Source organism: Gadus chalcogrammus, chromosome 1 (genome assembly GCF_026213295.1).
Source record: "Gadus chalcogrammus isolate NIFS_2021 chromosome 1, NIFS_Gcha_1.0, whole genome shotgun sequence".
NCBI lineage: Eukaryota > Metazoa > Chordata > Actinopteri > Gadiformes > Gadidae > Gadus > Gadus chalcogrammus.
Genome location: NC_079412.1, coordinates 14,932,182 through 14,952,181, shown reverse-complemented (window position 1 = coordinate 14,952,181; position 20,000 = coordinate 14,932,182). Strand labels below are relative to the sequence as shown.

Here is a 20,000-nt window from a genome sequence, read left to right as displayed (position 1 = left end):
TGACATTGACAGTAGCTGATGCAGGTGATCAAGTTGAGCGTGTTCATGCAGCTAACCGATTTGTACGTCAGGAAGGAGACCCGAGAGAAAAGTAATTCATAAGGAGGAATCACTCTTATCCGCTCCACTACGTCCAAGCTGGGCGCTGGAGGGGGTGCACCTGTGCACTGTGCTCCATCATGGGGTGCGTTTAGCTATTTGAATTCAATTGAAATCGTAGCTATGTTGAAGTCGTAGAATGCAATATGTTGAAGAATAAGTACAATACACAGATTTTAAAATATATTTTATAAGGAGGAATCACTCTTTTCATTTTATATTCTGCATTCAATCACACCGCCACACGGAAGGAACTGCTTCATTATCAGAGTTTCTCATTAGCTTTATTCTTGTTCCAATTAACACAGGATATTAGTATACGTGTGTATTGGAGATTAAATGTCAATAGCTAAATTGACAAACACGTCAGTCCATGTTTGCCCATGGTTTTTTATCAGCCAGATGTTTATTATATTATTGTGGAAATGATAAGGCTTGCACAGAGAATCTGGGTGAACCATGTTTACATTGTTGCAACATGGTTACAGCTGTAGAAGAGGTTCCAATTTTATGGTTCTAAAATGAATGTTGAAATAATGAAGAAAAAAAAAGTTTACAATGATTGTGCACATGTTGTTTGATAGGCGGATAGTGTATTGATTGTTTGACCTGTAGCACGCATGCACGCACGCATGCACTCGCACACACAGAAACCTATTTTTCCGAAAGAAGGAAATGCTTTCTGCTAAAAAAACAATTGGGCACCCATGACGGTGGGATAACAGTATTTATGAAGCGGGTTGTCAAGGTACAGCCCATCATGGTTATTTTACCCTGAGCCTTTCCATATTTGTTTTACCTGATCCGTTCTGTGACTTGGTACATTTCAGTTGTCGTGAAGCCAGCTGCTTGACAAATCCCTGTCGGTTGATCCATTTTATTTTTCCTTAAATGGTATTGAAAATGGCTGTGTGAAAAAAACAAAAACTAAAAAGAAGTATTTGAGCCACACATATTTAGACTGGGGCAGATTGGACTCAGGCCAGTCAGATAAAAAGGTTTACCGCACGTCAGTGGACGGTACAGCCGGCCCGGAGCTAATCGTTCTCCCCGGCCGCACGTAAGGACCAGAGCACGGAGGACTGTTGTATATGACGTCGGGTTGTTTACGTGTTTTACAGGGTGGATTTCAACGAGGACAAGAGTGTCAGCGCCAAGGAAATGCAGAGATGGATCATGGAGAAAACCAAGGAGCACTTCCAAGAGGCCGTCAGGGAGAACAAGCTCAGCTTCAGGGCAGTGGACCCTGACAGAGACGGTGAGGAGGAGGAGGGCTCGACGTGTGGCAATGGTGACAGGCGGCCGAGATCCAGCCAATGGAGACTAAACCCTTACCCTCACTAAACGATTTCTCTAACATAGATTTTTATTGATATCATTTATTTCGTTCCCTCTCTTTTTCTCTCACTATACTGTGGTAGCTATCAAGTTTCCCCTTTTGATTTTAAGTTACTTAACCTGCTTTCCTCTATCCGTAAACTCTTAACTATCCAAACCACATGCGTATTAACATAAACCTAAACAATGTTTTTCTTGATGTTATAAAATAAATAAATAACATCCCCATGTCTGTGGTCCACAATATTATAAAGCCCCCACTTTCCGCCCCAACACATTACTATAATGACTAACCAAGGCCACCTATCCCGGAATTCTAATATAATGATTTTTCCAATTTCCTTTTGCTATGTTCATTGAAGTGTTTATAATGTCTGCCGAGACTCCCAAGTGTTGCAGAAATAGTTCTGTGCTGTCGTGATTCTGATCTGGGCACTAACATTTGAATTGTTTTTCATTCAGGTCATGTCACATGGGACGAGTACAGAGTCAAGTTTCTGGCCAGCAAGGGACTCAATGAAAAGGAAGTTGCGGAGAAGATAAAGAACAACGAAGATCTCAAGGTGGACGAGGAGAGTGAGTGCACAGCGATATGCTTATGCAGCTCCTATTTTACACCCACCTCTAACCCTATTCGATGTAGTGATTGAAGAGGTCTGCAGCCCAGCTTTTATAGGCGAGCGTGAAAGTGCTGCACTTTCCAAGCTTCCGCCTCCCTAATATGAAGAACATATTGACATTGTCGCAAAGCTTTTGGACAGCGTCACATAGTTGGCAGGGACACGGCGGTTGAGTCTGTGTATGCCTTCCTTTCCATTCGATGAGAATGAGAGTTGTGTTGTTAACTTTATCTGTTATGCATCATTAACCGCAATCAATCCGAATGATCACACCGGTCCATTCTACCTTGCAGCTCAGGAGGTTCTGGAGAGCCTCAAAGACCGCTGGTTCCAGGCCGACAGCCCTCCGGCCGACCAGCTGCTCAATGAGGAGGAGTTCCTCTCCTTCCTCCATCCGGAGCACAGCCGGGGCATGCTCAAGTACATGGTGAAGGAGATCGTCCGCGACCTGGGTGCGACCCCCCCCCCCCCCCAACACACACACACACACACACACACACACACACCCCCTCTCATCGCGGTCCTCCCGTCGAGGCGCTAACCGTGTGCGCGCCGTCTTGTATTTTGTGTCGCAGACCAGGACGGCGATACGAAGCTGACGCTGTCGGAGTTCATCTCCCTGCCCGTGGGCACGGTGGAGAACCAGCAGGCGCAGGACATCGACGACGACTGGGTCCGCGAGAGGAAGAAGGAGTTCCTGGAGGTCATCGACGCCGACGGAAACGCCATTGTTACGATGGAGGAACTGGAAGTAGGTGGAAGTGGAGAGAGATCCTGTGTTGGTGAACCCTCGCTGTGATATTCTCTCCCAACAATCTGTGAATGCGTTTCCCATTATCAGGTTTTTCTCACTAAAAGGATTATTGTCCCTTGTGTATCAAGCATAACAAGCGTCTATGTCTTACGAGTCACTTATTTGTTCTTGCAGCACTTCACTATATTCATAATTTATAACGGAAAGGCTTTTGGGAGTTTGTGCATAAGATGAATTTGGGGGAGAATTGGGAGGGAGTGGGGTTACATGAGCAGGCTGAAGCGTATAAACGAAACGGGACAAACTCCTGACCATTTCTTCCTTCTGTGTTGTGTCCCGTTCCTCCTCGCACAGGAGTACATGGACCCCATGAACGAGTACAATGCGCTCAATGAGGCCAAGCAGATGATCGCGGTGGCGGACGAAAACCAGAACCAGAACCTGGAGCTTGAGGAGATCCTGAAGTACAGTGAATACTTCACCGGCAGCAAGCTCATGGACTACGCCAGGAACGTTCACGAGGAGTTCTGAACATCAGGCCTGCCGTAACAGCCCCCCCCCATTCCCTCTTGAACTGCACTACTCAGTGTGGGGGGCGGCTAACTAACTCATACTCTGTTCTATGTTCAATCATGTGCTTGAAGCCTCCCCCCCCCCCCCCCCCCCCCCCCCCCCCCCCCACACAACTCAAAGCGGACTCAGACCAAGATGTTTAAATATTGTAATTGCTGCCTACTGTCAATTGGGCACTACCATGCTCTGCCTACAGTCCAGTCTGCATTATTGTGTGTGTGTGTGTGTGTGTGTGTGTGTGTGTGTGTGTGTGTGTGTGTGTGTGTGTGTGTGTGTGTGTGTGTGTGTGTGTGTGTGTGTGTGTGTGTGTGTGTGTGTGTGTGTGTGTGTGTGTGTGTAAAAAAAACACTCTGGATATTGTCCTTGTTATTGAGCCGAAATTCATTATTAGTAGCAAGTCTTTCTTCCAGTTACTGGATTTAATTCTGCAATCACTGTTTGGTTTTGACTGGTATAGTTGTATACAATGTAAATACTTGCCCATTTACAAAAATTCATGCCTCTAGCAGACGGACTGAATTAAAAAGAACAGTTGAATGTGATGCCGCTGAAAGGACTACACCCTCAGAGAGCCACTGGTAACACGTCCAGCATACAACTGAAGCACAATGAATTAGTCACCTCCCCATTGTTTCTGCCTTCAAAGTATTGCGAGACGAATAATTGATACGTTCGACCGTCCCTGTGCCATGACTCTCCTCCGTCCCTCGAAACGTCAAATCAATTGATTGATCGCTTTTCTGTCAATACTTTGAAAGAGGGTGTAGATTTGAAAAGTCAGAAGTATATTTAATGAGAAAAATAAACCTATTTAACCAATCTTCATTGATGGACAAAAACTGTAAATATATCATGAACGCAAATACTTAGGCTACTCATTTTGAAAATGTGAATACATCTAAAACGGCTGTTCTGTTTTCCTACCAGCCAACCATCGAAATAATTAGTGCTTGTATTAATATTAAATATATTAAATTTATAAAGCTTTCAAACATGACATGGATTTGTTTTAGTCAGCAGCTTTGATTCTGAGTTTTTGTTGCACTGAATTCCAACTTAATTTAATTAAAAGTTCCAGGGGTCCTTGATCACAAACTATAAGCAGATCGTTGAATGTTTTCCTCCTTGTGTTCTGTAATGCTCAAGCAAACTCATCTGAACTGCAAAAAACCCTAATATGTTCGGAGAATGTGATAAAACTTTATTAAAAACCGTATTGCGAATGGACTTGCAATCATTAAACCTGTTATTAAATGCATGGCTACTTACTTCCAGGATTAGTATAGGTTATGTCTTCTGGGCCTGTGGCACGAATAGTTGCCATGGAAAATGTTATTGTGTTTACTTGTTATTTCGGTACAAGTTATAACAGCGGTTTGAGCCACTGCACTTTCCCAAGCTGCCTGAAAGCCTTCATAACAATGCAAGTATTGACACAATCCAATTGTATTCATTTTCCTTAAACAACTTAACGGTAAACGTTATTTTCTGTTTGTTTTTTCTGTTTAACTGTGTGTGTGGGAAAGGGATCAAACATTTGTCCACAAACAGAAGCCTGAGGATGACCCAACCGTTCTGAGAGGGCAACGCCTAGTAGGTCATTTAAATAACTGGTTTACAACTTGTCTTTAGGTATGTTACACTAGTCTATTTCGGCCCCAGCCCCACCCATTACATTATTCACCTGTTTTTGTGTTCGTTCAGGACCTTGAGGCTCGATGTGCCGAGCAAGAACTCCGCAAGGCGTTGCATAAGGAGAAGGAGGCGGCCATGAGAGAAGACAAACTGACCGTAGTACCCTTCCTAAAGGTACCTAGGATAGCGCCTCCATGAAGATATCCGGGTCAAATCTGCTCCAATTAAATGGTATCAAAGATAAAATGAAAAATTGTTTTAAAGCATAGCCTACACTTTTCTACTTATCTGTTGCATACAACTGTCCTCCAGAGCAATGACGTACAACGAAGTCGGGCTGAACAGCAGGCAAAAGAAGAAAGAAAGCGGATTAATGAGTTGGAGCGCCAGAGATGCACGCTAGTACATGAATTAACGGCCCTCCGCCTGCGAAAGGCGAGGCTGGACAGAAGCGTTCAGCAACACGCTGTATTCGCTGCCTACGTGAAGAAAGTGTCTCAGTCTGTTGAGCAAGTGCGTCAGTCTCGACTAAACGCTGATATAATTAAGAGATATCTGTTTCATTGTTTGCATATGCTACGTTCTGTCCCATAATCAACGTTCATGTGCAAACGTTACAGGAACCTGCCCAGTTAATGCACAGCTTCGGTACCTTGATGCACTGCGCAAATAGATTGTTGCAAATCATGCAACACAACCTCGACTGCGCACAGAAGGCGCGCTCTGAGTACGCGCTCCACCATCAACAGGCAGCTGACGTTATCTTGCGCGGTAATAACGCATTGGGAGCATTGCAACGCGATTTGGACAATGTTCAGTCTATCAGGATGAATATGGTAGGGCAGATCTGGCCAGTTTGGTATGTTTTGACAATTCCACTGTTGTGTCTTTGAATGTGTCTGCATTTAAGAATTTGATGTAATCAAAGTAAAGTCACATAGTGATTGACAGGAAGCCCAATGGTCCCATATTCTGGACACTGCTGCCAAGAAGACCCTGGAGTTGGGGACCATCAAAATGGCCTCACTCAACTTATCCCAATTCGTGCACAATTCCAAGAGCGGTTACCCCCCTGTAGGCCAGGAGGACACTGTCAAACAGCTGGAACAGGTAGGCCTAACGTTGTCTAGACGGTCTTAAACAACCCTCCTTCACCGTGGTCCAAATGTTAACATTTTCCTCCTCGTATAGGTCAAGACCTTCATTACCTATTCTACTGATGTCCTTTTGGCAGTAAAAAAAAACCAGGAAGCACTGAAACCACGACTGCTGAATGAAAAAGAGGCAAAAGCAACTATGAATCATAGAATACACTATAAATCTGATGAACTTTAAACAGAGCTTTTATTGCGTACTTATTGGTTTGGTGGCATCCTGTGTTTGATGACGTCATTGAGTGAATCACAACACAGCAGGCTTCACCATATATTTCATATTAATTGGTTACCTAATAAACATCAATTTACCTATCTATCTCTATGAATCACCTCAATTATCAGCTCATTCACAATGTGAATTTAAACCATAAAGAATGAATGTTAACAATCAACACAGTACAACTTGAGATACCCAATACGATTTGGTTTGTGCATATGTGTGCGAAAGACACTCTTAAACACACCACAGGGAAATGTGTCTTTACTTCTCAAACTATCATTGAGAACATGTTATCGCACAAACAAAGACAACACGTCTCACTGTCCTGCCCCTCAATGTCCTCCCCCAATGCCAGCGGTATGTTAACCTCACTGGATCGTCTACATCGTCTTTGTAAGCTTTTGTTTCCACCTACCAAGCATGATCTTACACCTATAGGACCAGGCCTAATGTCATCATAGACACCTTTGACCGGATTCAGAACACACTGACACATCATCATATTACATGACAGTATATACTTATTTTGTATCTAGGATACTAGTTACATACAGTACATACATACATACAGTACAAACATTCATAAGTGTAACAATAGAAGAAAAATAAACATTGCTCACACTTAACGCATATTTATATTACCACAATATGTTGCCATAGAGAATTAAGTAAGGCAAGTGGGTTGTGTTTGCAGATTGCAAGCACTTCTATATATTCAGAATAAAAGCAAAGTCCACTAATCATTGTCCATGACATTAAGTGCTAAAGGTTCAACCTCACAGTTTTATTTTACATATAGATCTTTAAAACAGGCAAGATACATTAAAATGTAAACAAATAAATAACAATGTACAGCCAACAAAGTTAAATATATTTGTTATGCAATATTCAATTTCACATTTGATTAAATAAGAATTTAAAGTTTTTCCTAAAAGAGAAAAATTATAAAAAAAGGACTTTAAAACACATTGTAAACGTCTCCTGGTCCCCGTGTGATGACCTCATACTTCTCTCCAACTGGTCGGTCCCCATGTGACGACCTAATACTGCCACCCTCCTGGTCCCCTTGAGATGACCTCTCAGTGGGTTCCTCCTCCTGGTTTTGTGAACAAGAGACGGCCCCTGGCCCGTGGACCCCTCACAGGAAAGGATACTGGTTAAGCTTGCGTGGGTAGGGGGCACTTGAGTGATGGAAGTGCGCTCCAGCCAGCTGCTGCTGCTGGTGGAGGTGGTGGTGGTGGTTGAGGTTGCTGCCGTAGGGCCCGGGCATTGGTCCCCCCAGCGCCAGGCCCCCGTTCTTCGGCAGCAGCCCCACGGAGGCGTAGGCCCCGCCGGCCCGGGCCAGGCTTGACGAGGCCCCCTGCATCTGGTCCACGGTCTGGGAGACGGAGGCCAGGGCGGCGGAGGCCGGGTAGGCGTAGAGGCCGGGCGCCGAGCTGAAGAGGGGGGTGTCGTGGAGCCGGTAGTGGGACTGGGAGACGGGCGCTGGGTAGTTGGGCGGGCGCGGCCTCAGGGCCCCGCTGCCGATGCCACCTCCTCCCAGTGGGTCCAGCGACGAGGACAGGACGGTCGGCTGGAGCTGAAACGACCAAAGCTGCTGGTCGTACATCGTATCAGGATAGGTCTATTATACTGTTCATCTTATCTGTAGAGGTACCGGCCTATTGTTAATCAATGCAATATTGGCAGATCATAAAAACACAAAACAAGCAAGGGTTTACCAGGGCAAGAAACAGGAGGGTGTACCAGGGTGCAGTGGGCTAGTAACAGAGGGTTGGACCAGGGTGCAGTGGGCTAGTAACAGGAGGGTTGGACCAGGGTGCAGTGGGCTAGTAACAGAGGGTTGGACCAGGGTGCAGTGGGCTAGTAACAGAGGGTTGGACCAGGGTGCAGTGGGCTAGTAACAGAGGGTTGGACCAGGGTGCAGTGGGCTAGTAACAGAGGGTAGGACCAGGGTGCAGTGGGCTAGTAACAGAGGGTTGGACCAGGGTGCAGTGGGCTAGTAACAGAGGGTTGGACCAGGGTGCAGTGGGCTAGTAACAGAGGTGTACCTGACTGAGGTTTAGCGGCTGAGTTCTGCTCCACTTTGTCTGCTGATGGCGTTCGGCTGTAGAGTCCCCGGCTGACTGGCTGACCTGCGTCGAGTCCTTCTTGGACTTAGCAGAGCCGCTCGGAGCCGGGTCTAAAGTAAAGACAGGATCCACACACACAGTGACACACACAGTGACACACACAGTGCCAACCATGCCATTCGGAAGGGCCCATATTTATATATTTTGTTAGATATACTTATACTTACTTAACGATTCTCCAAATCAATGGTTTGGTTCATTCCTTTTTTTTTTGTTGCTGTTCTGAACAAGCATACTAAGGCCCAATCCCATTTTTACCCCTTACCCCTTCCCCTTACCCCTTCAAAACAAGGGGGAGGGGGAAGGGGAAGGGGTAAGGGGAAGAAATGGGATTGGGTCTAAAAGGCACTTCCACATCACGATAAGAACACTCATGTGTTCAGAGCAGAGTGGAACGTTGGTCGGGGAGTGGCCCCCTAGGACATGCAGTACATGATCCCCACCATGCATACCTGCTGCTCTGATGCTTGAGGCGTCCCCGGGCTGGCTCTTCACAGTGGGCATGATGACGGCCAGACACTTGGAGGCCTGGGGCCCCGCTTGGGGGCTCAGGGGGCTGCTTGTGGAAGAGTCGGAGGAGTCGTGCACTGTCACACAGCTGATCACGTTGGTCCGCTGGCTTGGCCTGGAGCTGTGAGTGGGGGAGGGGGGGGGGGGGGGGGGGGTTAGGGGGAGGAGCAGAAGGAGCGCAAAAGAGATGGATGGAACGAAAGTGTTGGAAACTGTCATGTCAGATCACTGTTTGATGGCCAAGGAACAGCAACATAGAATGAATAAATTAATGCGAGAGCATTTTGACATTGCATTTATTCAGAGCTTTTCGAGATACCCAAAGCTCTCACAGAGTGTGTGTCTGTGTGTCTGTGTAATGTGTGTGTGTGCGTGCGATCCACTACAAAGTACAAAAAGCATGGAGAGGATTTAGCAGTAATACGATATATCTTTAACCTCAAAGTGAAGTTCAGCAAATTATCCATGACATGCAAATATTGAGAAGTTGGGATTAGATATTGTGGGGTATTTTATTGATACCATCATCATCTTATACATTTGATATGATTAAAGAGGCGGCATTACAGGAGATGAGGGAAAGTTATAAGATAAACCCATTACAGAGAAGGAGTTCTGCCTTGGGAAAACGTATTATCAAACGTCTGGCGGGATGTGTTACTATGATGGAATTAGCACAAAAATGATGTTGACATTAAATGTGATGATAAACTATTTCTCTTTCACTTGATGGCGATAATGCAGAGAGGAGGATCCAAGGTTGGCCAGCTGGTTCCGAGAAGATGACCCTGCCAGTCTCAGATTGAACAACTGAGTATAACCTTGAAGAAGATAACTACTGTAATAAACATACAAGGCTGTTCCACATCGCGTCTATAATACAGATAGATAAAACAAATAATACTGTCTTAAAATAGTTTAAGATATTTGACCAAAACTCAAAACAGTGTACAATCATTTAAAAGCAGTGATATTTATCATACAGAGAAGGCACAACATGAACTCAGGATGAAGCAACAAGCACGAGCGAGGCAGTTAAAGCAGGAAAGAAAAGGCAAGTAAAGCAGGAGAACAGAATAATTAAGTATGGGGGTACGGGGTGGTGGGGGGGCTCACCAGGCTGCCAGGACCTTGCTCTCCTCCTCCTCGTCGGAGTCGCTGTCGATGGTGATGATGCTCGCTGCTGGGCTGGGCGTGTCGGAGATGACGATGGGCTGGGAGCGGTCCCCAGAGGGGGGTCTGCATGGGGGGGGGGGGGGGGGGGGGGGGGGGAAGGAACCCAGGTCAGGACAACACGGGACTGAAGACGAGGGCTGAACCCACGAAAAGGATCACTGTGATTGCGACTCATTGTGATGAACAGATTATGCAATGCCTGGGATTCTTTGGAGCACTTATTGCTTATTTGTGATGGTCTGTCGTTTAAGTTTAATGTAACAGGCGTACAAAATTTACATGTATTGATTGATTTAGGTATTTTTTTATTTCATTGAAACATTTTCATATGCATTAAATGCAAACCTTTCAGGATTAGCTAATTGCAGAAGCTGATTGATGTGGGATTAATCGTGCAGCCCTACTGAAGACACAGGAGACACAGGAGACACCATCGTCCGCTGCGTCCCGGTACCTGGCCGTGCGCTCTGCGTGACAGTACAGTACCTGGCTCTGCAGTCCGGTTGCCGCGCCTTGGACCTCCTGGCCTGCTGGGCTCTGGGGTGTGTGGAGGAGGCGGTGGAGGGGTGGTGGTTCAGGGTGGAGCCGTGACGCCCCGCAGCGAGCTCCTGCTGATTATCATACTGGCTGCCATGACGACCCCTGCGGAAGGGAAAGACCTCTTGCAGTTACTTCTCTGTGATGATCCTTACTATTATTATTATTATTATTATTATCATTATCATTATCATGATTATCATTTTTGTGGCATCATCCTCAGTATCAGTAACATACTACTACACCTCCCGTGTGAATAGCCTCCCGCTCGTCAACCTTAGCAAAGAAGTGTATTGATTGGTTTGCTATGGGTCTAACTCCAGCTCACCGCCAGGTGTGTGGAGCCCCCATGGGGGGGTCAGAGACCAGCGCCTGGCCTGGGGCGTGGAGCGCCATCTGCTGCCAGCTGGAAGGGATGACGATCTGCTGGGTCCCAGCGGGCCAGCCCTGCTGGGAACACAAACACACACACACGCACGCACACACACACACACACACACGCACGCACACACACACACGCACACGCACACGCACACATACACACGCACACACACGCACACGCACACACGCACGCACACGCGCACACACACATACACGCACACACACACACGCACACAATCATACAGAGCAGTTTCAGGTTGCGTTAGCTTTCCTAAAACCTTGCAAACTGCCTATTTTTCCTACAAGTTAACCTTATCATCGTCACACTACAGACCCTTGTCACAGTTCAGTAAACGCAGTATAGGCAGGGTTTGGATCTTTAGATGCTATGCATTTTCTCAGAGCTGTCATAGCAGGGACCACCTTGTTCTCAGGCTTTATGAAGGTGTTTAAGAATGTGTGTCAAAGCACCAGCAATGGTTTAGTCCTAATCCCCCACGGTCAAAGGGTTTTAATCTTCACTGGTTCAGTCCTAGTCCTCCATGGTCACAGTGTGTTAGTTTAGTCCTAGTCCTCCATGGTCACAGTGTGTTAGTTTAGTCCTAGTGTTCCATGGTCACAGTGTGTTAGTTTAGTCCTAGTCCTCCATGGTCACAGTGTGTTAGTTTAGTCCTAGTCCTCCATGGTCACAGTGTGATAGTTTAGTCCTAGTCCTCCATGGTCAAAGTGTGTTAGTTTAGTCCTAGTCCTCCATGGTCACAGTGTGTTAGTTTAGTCCTAGTCCTCCATGGTCACAGTGTGATAGTTTCGTCCTAGTCCTCCATGGTCAAAGTGTGTTAGTTTAGTCCTAGTCCTCCATGGTCAAAGTGTGTTAGTTTAGTCCTAGTCCTCCATGGTCAGTGTGTTATCTTCACTGGTTCAGCCCTCAGCCTCCCCACCAGCCTCCAGGTGACCCGTGGGCTGGTGCCCCGGTGTGGGGGGGCCTACCTGGGCCAACATGCTGGGCTGTATGTGGAGGGGCTGCGGGGGCTGGCTCTGGGGGACCAGGGGAACAGAGTTGTCCACCCTCACTGGGTAGCCCGAGTGCTTGTTGGAGGGCTGCAGACCTGGGGAACATGGAGGGCCATGATGTGATCAGGGATGTTTATTAATGACATTAGCAAAAAAATAAAATCGGTATAAACTATACGATGTGGGTTTGAAACCTTTTCTGACATTTTTTGGTTCACTGGTGCCAGCTGAGTATGTGTTAGCCAATCACGCGTACACAGATCCCAAACTGCAGCAACATAACTGGTAAAAAAAACAAATATGAGGCGAAAGAAAGGTAAACAGCCCATTCACCCAGATTTTAGCTTGTCTACCAACAACCTCGGTCTAAATCTAATCTAAAGTCTCATTTGTGAGACTCAAGTTGAGTAAATCTCTTTTTAACCACTCAATGTCAGAGAAACAGAATGGTGAATAGTGTGCGGTGTGTTCACAAGTTTTCTCTAAACTGGTACATAGCTGAAGCAGCTTTAGCCTACGACCCTCACACCATAATGACCTAGGATACCGTCACCAGAGGTGAATGGTCCTTACCCTGGAGGGTGGGCGGGCAGACGATGAGGGTCTGCTGGAAGGGTTCGGCCTGGCCGCAGAGCTGGGGGGCTCTGCCCTGCGGGGCCAGGCCGGGGATGTTGATGGTGGCCTGCTGGTAGAGCCCCGGCGGGTAGTTGAGCAGCGGCACGGTGCTGCTCAGGGACAGAGACGGGCCCCCGGGGGAGGCCATCTGGAGGGGAGGGGGCCGCCAAACGGGGAGGGTTGTTAATGGGAGGTTCGGTTATGCCCCTTGTTTAAAGGTGCTGTGTGTAAGATTTGAGAGTTGTGGAGGGAACGTGTGGAGATGAGAGGTAGAGAGCAAGATTTTGAAAATAAACAACCCCAAAAGAAACTCTCTCCCTCCCTTTCTGCTCCCTCCCTCCCTCCCTCCCTCCCTCCTCCCTCCCTCTCCCCTCCCTCCCTCTCTGCTCCCTCTACCCCCTCTCTGCTCCCTCCCTCCCTCTCTGCTCCCTCCCTCCCTCTCCCCTCTTTCTCTGCTCCCTCCCTCCCTCTCCCCTCTCTCTCTGCTCCCTCCCTCCCTGTCCCCTCTCTGCTCCCTCCCTCCCTCTCCCCCCCTCTCTGCTCTCTCCCTCCCTCTCCCCTCTCTCTCTCCCTTCCTCCCTCTCTGCTCCCCTCCTCCCTGCTCTTCCCTCCCTCCCACATTTCTCCGCCATTGAGATGATACGCTGTATACGCACATGTAATCAACATGCAAGATGAACCAATCAGGTAAGAGAATATAGCTGATGGATGGCTAGGCCAATCAAATAATAGCTCTTAAATCGTACCCTCAGCATCGTTAATCATACACGCTTATATAATAGCCCTTAAACCTTCCCTTTAAGAATGATTGTGTGAAATAAGGCCCAATCCCATTTCTACCCCTTACCCCTTCCCCCTTCAAAACAAGGGGGAGGGGTAAGGGGTAGAAATGGGATTGGGCCCAAGTGTGAAATAAGTGAGATGGGCCCATGGGCCTCGTGAGATGAGACCACCCGGCGGTGTGGCGGGGGACTGGGACCTGGCTGTGCTGGTTGAGCTGGCTGCTGAAGGTCACAGTGAGGTTGGCCGCACCACTCGGGGCGCTGTTGCCAGCGAACAGGTTCTTGTTGTTGTCGAAGGCGGTGCATCGACGCTTGCATATGTCCATGTTCTGGAAGCAGGACTTCACACTGCAAGGTACAGACATTGTGTATTGTTACTATGACGTAAAACTAGATTCAATCTAGTACATCATGATTGATGAGTTCGATATTACATTGCCTTCTTAATTCAATGAAGGTCTTTATATATATATATATATGAAGGTCCCAAAATGGACACCCACTAACCAAAAGCTGTTTGATTTAGATGTACTATAGCATGGCAGGTTGATTATTATACCAACTTTGGTCCCTGTATATACGGATGGATTTGTTTTGAATACTTTAGTAACAGGGCTTTGAAGGGTCATGGTCTCCCAGAACTTTTCCAAACGTATAATCTCAGGTTTTTGACCAATCATATCGCTCGAGAAAAATATATTTTTTCCGACCAATCATATCGCTCAAAAAAAAAAAATTTTTGGACCAAACAGAAAGCTTATTATTTTGTGTGTGTGATTCCGACGTGTGCTGCGGGACGACGTACTGGGAGCTGTGGGGGAAGGGCAGCAGGTGGCTCATGGTGACGAAGGGGTGGTTGAGGGTCTTGATGGGCGTGACCCTCTTGTCCGCGTCCAGCGTGAGCATCTTCTTCAGCAGGTCGATGCACTCCCGGCGGTCCGCCTTCTCCGCCTGCACGTCCGTCCCGTCCAGGTGGGTCATGTTCACCTGCAGCATGTGGCGGAAGGGGGGGGGGATTTGAAATACGAGCACTGTCCAAAGTACCAGCTGCTACCTTCCTTACTTTAACTCTATATCTCAATAACTAATTTGTTACAGTATATTACACTTTCACATTTTTGTGATTAAACCAAAAAATTTTTTTGGGGGAGCTCAGTCCCTTTAATGGCTAACATACTGTACATGTACTAATGTAACAGATTTTAGATTAGATTAGATTAGATTAGAGAACATGTCATTTGGTTGTGACAGCAGCACACATGAAACAAAAAACAAAACAGGCACATACATAGACAGGTGTTGTTAACAATAGGAAATCAATCACAATAGAATAACACAATTAAGTACAATTATAAATGAAGAATGAAGCAATATATATATATATACATACAATATTTAAATAAATATGTTATGTACGATAGAATATTGGTAGACATTGAATATATGCAAATGCACATTGAAATCATGTAGGGAAAGTAATGCATTATAAATAATGGAGGGCAATGTATGGTCTTCATTCAATCCTGACCTGCATCATGTCATCCAGACAGTTGAAGATGTACTTCCTCGCCTCCTTGGACTTGATCCCCATCTCCGCCTCATGTTCTGTGGGTGTCTAGAGGGAACAGGGCCAGGGCACCGACCTCAGTGTGAGTCAAGCGAGATGGTACAAAGAGTCCCTGTTGCTGAACGCTCATGCTAGTGCCCGAGCTACCCACTTTGAGTCTCCACAGGGGGTAGCTGGCGTCGGGCCCCCTGTTGAAGAAGCGGCTGCTCTTTGTCCCGGCGCTCAGCAGGTACTCCGCCGGAAGGCCCTGGGTCTGTGAGATGTAGCGGATCTACAGACGGCCAACAGACACGTGTCACAACACTGTCCGCCAGGGCGGCAGAATTATGGAGAGTGGCAGGATGATTGCATAATAGTTCAGCATTTACCAGCACTCAACGCAACTACCTCTCCCTATTGCTTTTCTATTTTTACAACAAAAGGAGAATGATTGGCTGAAGCCTCTTTGTGCTGGAAGACTACATACTTGGAAATACTTCAGTAAAACATTATGTGTTTTATTTTCTCTCGGAGTGAAGCTGGACTTGTCCTTGGGCAAAAGCAGCTAAGAAATGTTAAGGTTTGTGTACAATACAACCATGTGCCACACAGTGTGTGTGCCTGTGTGTGTATGTGTGTGCTCCGTAGAGAGGTGTTGCTGACCTGGTCATACTCCGAGGCCCCGGGATAGAGGGGCCATCCCAGGAACAGCTCAGCGATCACGCAGCCCAACGACCACATGTCGATGGCTTCACAGAACGGCAGTCCCAGGAGGATCTCTGGGGCTCTGCAAACAAGAGCACATTGGAACAAGATCCCACACAGGAGGACACACTCACGCAACCGCACACAACACAAAATACAATACTTATACCAAAATGAAAATGAGTCAACTTGTTATTACAGTAACATCAATGACATCGTTTTAAGGCCACTTTAAAGGAAAACCAAACCCTAACACTACTTATACATCGGTTGGCATTAAATGACTCCCTCTGTAGGTTAACCACATGCTACTGTATGCCTTATCTTTCATTGGCTGATGGTAATAACACATTGATGCAACATACTTGTCCTACGCTTAGTGAAACTAAACTGGCCTGCGATAGCTCATAGCACCGAATATGTACTAGCCAGTTCTGGTTGCTCTATCCTTAACGGCTGTCCAGCCATTTTCTTGCTCAATGATGATAACCCCGAACGCACGAAAGAACCAATTTCCTGGAAGCATGCGAATATGATGGCTGAGATAATAGGCTACCGAACCCGGCAGCCCTGCCCCAGAAGGACCCAGAATCAACCTTTTAAACCAGGGGCCTGGTTCTCCTACGAGGGGCCCCTACCTGTAGTAGCGCGACTGCAGATAGGTGGAGCACACGGCCTTGGACACGTGGCTGGCCGAGCCGAAGTCGATGACCTTGACGCGGTAGGGCTGGCGAATGGGGTCCACCAGCATGATGTTCTCTGGCTTCAGGTCGGCGTGGATCAGGCCCAGGCTCTTGAGCTTCATCAGCGCCGTGGCCACCTGCTGCAGCACAGGCCGGATGGACTTGAGCAGAAGGGGGCTGAACTTGCTGTGCTTGAGGAAGTCGTACAGGTTCTGCTCCAGCATCTCGAACACCAGGCAGGTGTGGCTCTTGTGCTGGAAGCACTCGTAGGAGCGCACAAAGTTGAACTCGTCGGCGTTCTCCGTGCTCAGCCGACTGAGGATGCTCACCTGCAGGAAGTGGGACGGAGAGGGGGAGAGGGGGAGGGAGAGGGGGAGAGAGAGGGGGAGAGAGAGAGAGGGGGAGGGGGTGAGAGGGGGGGTAGATAGGGAGAGGGGGAGGGAAAGGGGGGGAGAGAGGGAGAGGAAGAGAGGAGTGACAGGGGGAGGGAGGGGGGGGAGAGGGAGAGGGAGAGAGGAGAGACAGGGGGGAGAGACAGGGGGGAGAAAGAGGAAGAGACAGGGGGAGAGAGAGAGGGTGAGGGAGAGAGAGAAGAATGAGAGAGTAAGAGAGTGGGAGAGGGGAGGCAGAAACATACATGGGGGGAAAAATATTGTATTTAAAATGACTCCAACCTCTGCATGTTATTTACAAACACACAGTGCAACCATCCACTAATACAAACTGTGTAATAGTGGATACTAGCATTTATTTTATCTTTGCTGATAACTAATGATCATCTCTTTATTTGGAGAAAAAAACATTCCTTCTCTTCGTCGCCCTGGGAGACCCACCAGCCGTTCACAGACATTGCATGCACACTTTCACCCTCCTCGCGTTTAAACCATCACCTCTATCTGTCCTTGGCGGGCGTAGGACGGGTGGTTCTTCAGGATCTTGATGGCCACGATCTCGTTGGTGCCCCTCTTCCAGCACTTGGCCACCTGTCCGAAGGTCCCCCTGCCCAGGAACTCCAGCACCTCGTAGCTGCGGGCCACCGAGCACAGGATCTCATGCTGCACCAGCTGGTAGTCCCCCTCGCTGTGGGAGCTGCTGCTCTTCGCCGCCGAGGTGGAGTGCGCCAAGGACTGGGTCCCCGTGGTGGTGGTGGCGGCGGTGGCGGTGCGTCCGCCTACTCCTCCACCGCCACCCCCTCCGCCCCCGCCAGCAGCAGCGGCGGCGGCGAGGCGGTTGCTGGTCACCACGGGCGCCGAGAGCTCCTCCAGGATCTGCACGCTGTCGCTGCTGTCCGCCTCCTCGCTCTTCCTCTTCAGGCCGTACTGCTGCCGGGCGTAGAGGTCGCCGGGCGGGGCCGCCGCCGCCGCCGTGGGCGGAGCCACCGGAGCCTCCTTGGCCCGGCGGAGGGAGGAGGAAGAGGCCGAAGAGGAGGACGAGGAGGACGAGGAGGAGGTGGAGGACGGAGGGCCGCGGAGGCTTCCGGTGCTGTCGGCCGCCCGCACCACCGTCTGCTCTCTGGGGGGCCCCTGCGGCTGGAGAGGGGGTGGGGGCCCCTGGGTGGTGGAGGTGTACGCCTGTTGGTGGTTGGAGCCGGAGCCGGGGGCTTGGCTGGGACTGGGCTGGTAGTAGCCGCTGGGGTGGTCCCCCAGCGGGTGGGCCCCGTCCCAGCCAGGGTTCTCCACCTTGAGCCTCTTGGAGCGCGAGTAGGCGCTAGAGGACACGCAGGGAGAGGAGAACACCCCCAGCTGGGTCGCCATGTCTGGGGGGGGAGGAGGGGTCAATCATAATCAAAGGATTATTAAAAAATCAAGGATGATTAAGGGGACAATTTATAACGTGTTATAAATTATCACAAGGGTGTTCACACAGGTGTGTATTGATTGATTTTTAAGCAGTAATTATAACACAAGCAAAGCCACATCATTTCTTAATAGATCATATGGTCATCACTTCATGATGATCTGGCGGATTTGATTATTGATTATTTTTATATGAATGTAATTATTGATTCACTGCAATGTAAAGACACACAATATTTTCTTGGTTGCTGCCCGGCAATTAATATAATATAGCCTATGCTTGTTTTATTTAATTAGACAAACACCACCTCAGTAGCCTACTCCACACACAAACACCCCCTTGAATAATCACAACAGTATAAATATGACGTTAACGCAATTAATTCAATCCACGGGGCCAGATTATGACGGCATCGTTAACACACTGTTGAGCATTAGGCTTATTTTTTAAACAATAACATCATTGCAACAATACCTCTGTCTGATGGTCAAATGTCGTCGCCCTTCTGACAGTCAGGCCTCATCATAGTGTCGACCACCCGTCTCTTGTTGTGCAGAGGACCCCCTGCGCTGCTACAAAGCAGCTACGGTAGAACTGATGAAGAGAAACTATCCAGCAAAGATCGAGTCCGTCGAGACTCGGGGCTGAGGTGTCATCGCGTATCCTGCTGCTAAATTAACATATGTTGCGTTGTCACTGACGATAACGTACCATGTCGAAGTAAATATCCGGTTTTAACGGAAAAAATCCCCAAACTGGAAATTGCGAATAATTCATCGTACTTCCTACCAGCAGCGTCCTGTTCTACGGACGTAATCCCTCCCCGTAACGTGCACACGTGCGCTTAGGAGGTTCGGTGTCAGAGCGCTTTCTCTTGTTGTCATGGTTACAGCATCCCTTACCGTGTTATTACACACTCTGCTAAGTCAAATACATTACATACAGACATTCGGTTGAGGATGAAACACAGCTGCGAGACAATGACAAATACAGACGAAACGTGTGTTGGTGCCTATTGTTGTGGCTGTTGTTTTTTGCTGTCCGTCTCCAAGCTCTGCCAAAAACAATTGCGCTGAAATACAGTTGTGGAGCATCTTCATCCATAACTCCATACATTTTTTGCATCACACAGAATTAAAATGAGTAGGCTACATTAATTTGTTTGTAATTATTGTTTATCATTATTACCAATACCTTAAATGTATAAAGGCAAGCGTTTTTAACTTCAGTTGAACCACTAGAGGTCAGTGCTGTCCCTTGCATTTGAATAGAACAAGGCTCGACCTATATTTACCATCTGCCCTCAGCTTTTCCTACCATAATTCTTTCACAACTTTGACACGGACATTAAAAGAGTTCATCTTTATTTTCACAAAACAACGAGGACAAAGTAACATTTCCTGTTCAAATAGCATTTTGTTGATATATTAGCATATATGCCTATACAGCATTTTACACAGCAATATCAGCATTTCAATGACTTGAATCATAACATTATGAAATCTACAGAGAAATATAGATTGTAGCACATTTGAACAAATCATGATTAAGACCAGACTATACCAGCATAGCCACGGACAAGGACCAAATCATGGGACCAAGAAGAGGTTTAGCACTGATTATATGAAGAGTTGTTGATCTTCTTAACTAGTGATACATTCCTATAATATAACTGTTGAACAACAGAAAGGCTCCAACTGAGTTCAAATTTGATTATGAAATGAGATAA

The 20,000-nt window shown here is 47.5% G+C and overlaps 3 protein-coding genes and 1 long non-coding RNA gene across 5 annotated transcripts in view; 2 read left to right on the top strand and 2 right to left on the bottom strand.

The window, feature by feature from the left end:
• The window catches only part of sdf4 (stromal cell derived factor 4), a 4,988-nt gene extending 1,519 nt beyond the window's left edge, over nt 1-3,469 (top strand). Inside the window, exons 3-7 of the mRNA XM_056591330.1 lie at nt 1,221-1,357; nt 1,900-2,013; nt 2,351-2,509; nt 2,633-2,808; nt 3,166-3,469. Coding sequence (XP_056447305.1) covers nt 1,221-1,357; nt 1,900-2,013; nt 2,351-2,509; nt 2,633-2,808; nt 3,166-3,342 — 763 coding nt within the window. The 3' untranslated portion in view covers nt 3,343-3,469. The remainder of the gene's footprint in view (nt 1-1,220; nt 1,358-1,899; nt 2,014-2,350; nt 2,510-2,632; nt 2,809-3,165) is intronic.
• A 2,278-nt stretch (nt 3,470-5,747) lies between these two features.
• On the top strand, nt 5,748-6,541 carry LOC130383221 (uncharacterized). The gene is made up of 3 exons (XR_008895727.1): nt 5,748-5,855; nt 5,971-6,129; nt 6,211-6,541. It is a non-coding gene; the product is annotated as an uncharacterized LOC130383221 (long non-coding RNA).
• hipk1a (homeodomain interacting protein kinase 1a) lies at nt 6,347-18,242 on the bottom strand. The gene is made up of 15 exons (XM_056591311.1): nt 17,365-18,242; nt 16,430-16,803; nt 15,750-15,873; nt 15,259-15,378; nt 15,069-15,155; nt 14,346-14,527; nt 13,738-13,888; nt 12,717-12,906; nt 12,120-12,238; nt 11,080-11,201; nt 10,674-10,856; nt 10,155-10,277; nt 8,981-9,159; nt 8,448-8,578; nt 6,347-7,975 (listed from the first exon to the last, which is right to left on the bottom strand). Exons 1-15 carry the CDS (start codon nt 18,226-18,228, stop codon nt 7,535-7,537), a joined length of 3,390 nt encoding a protein of 1,129 aa, XP_056447286.1. The 5' UTR covers nt 18,229-18,242; the 3' UTR covers nt 6,347-7,534.
• Nucleotides 18,243-19,106: 864 nt separating this feature from the next.
• acap3a (ArfGAP with coiled-coil, ankyrin repeat and PH domains 3a) overlaps nt 19,107-20,000 on the bottom strand; it is a 52,650-nt gene continuing 51,756 nt past the window's right edge. The window contains exon 25 of one of the 2 annotated variants that reach the window (XM_056591304.1): nt 19,107-20,000. This exon is cut by the window's right edge and continues 853 nt beyond it. The gene's annotated coding sequence lies outside the window, so the exon portion shown is untranslated. The other variant, XM_056591297.1, reaches the window with a different exon arrangement.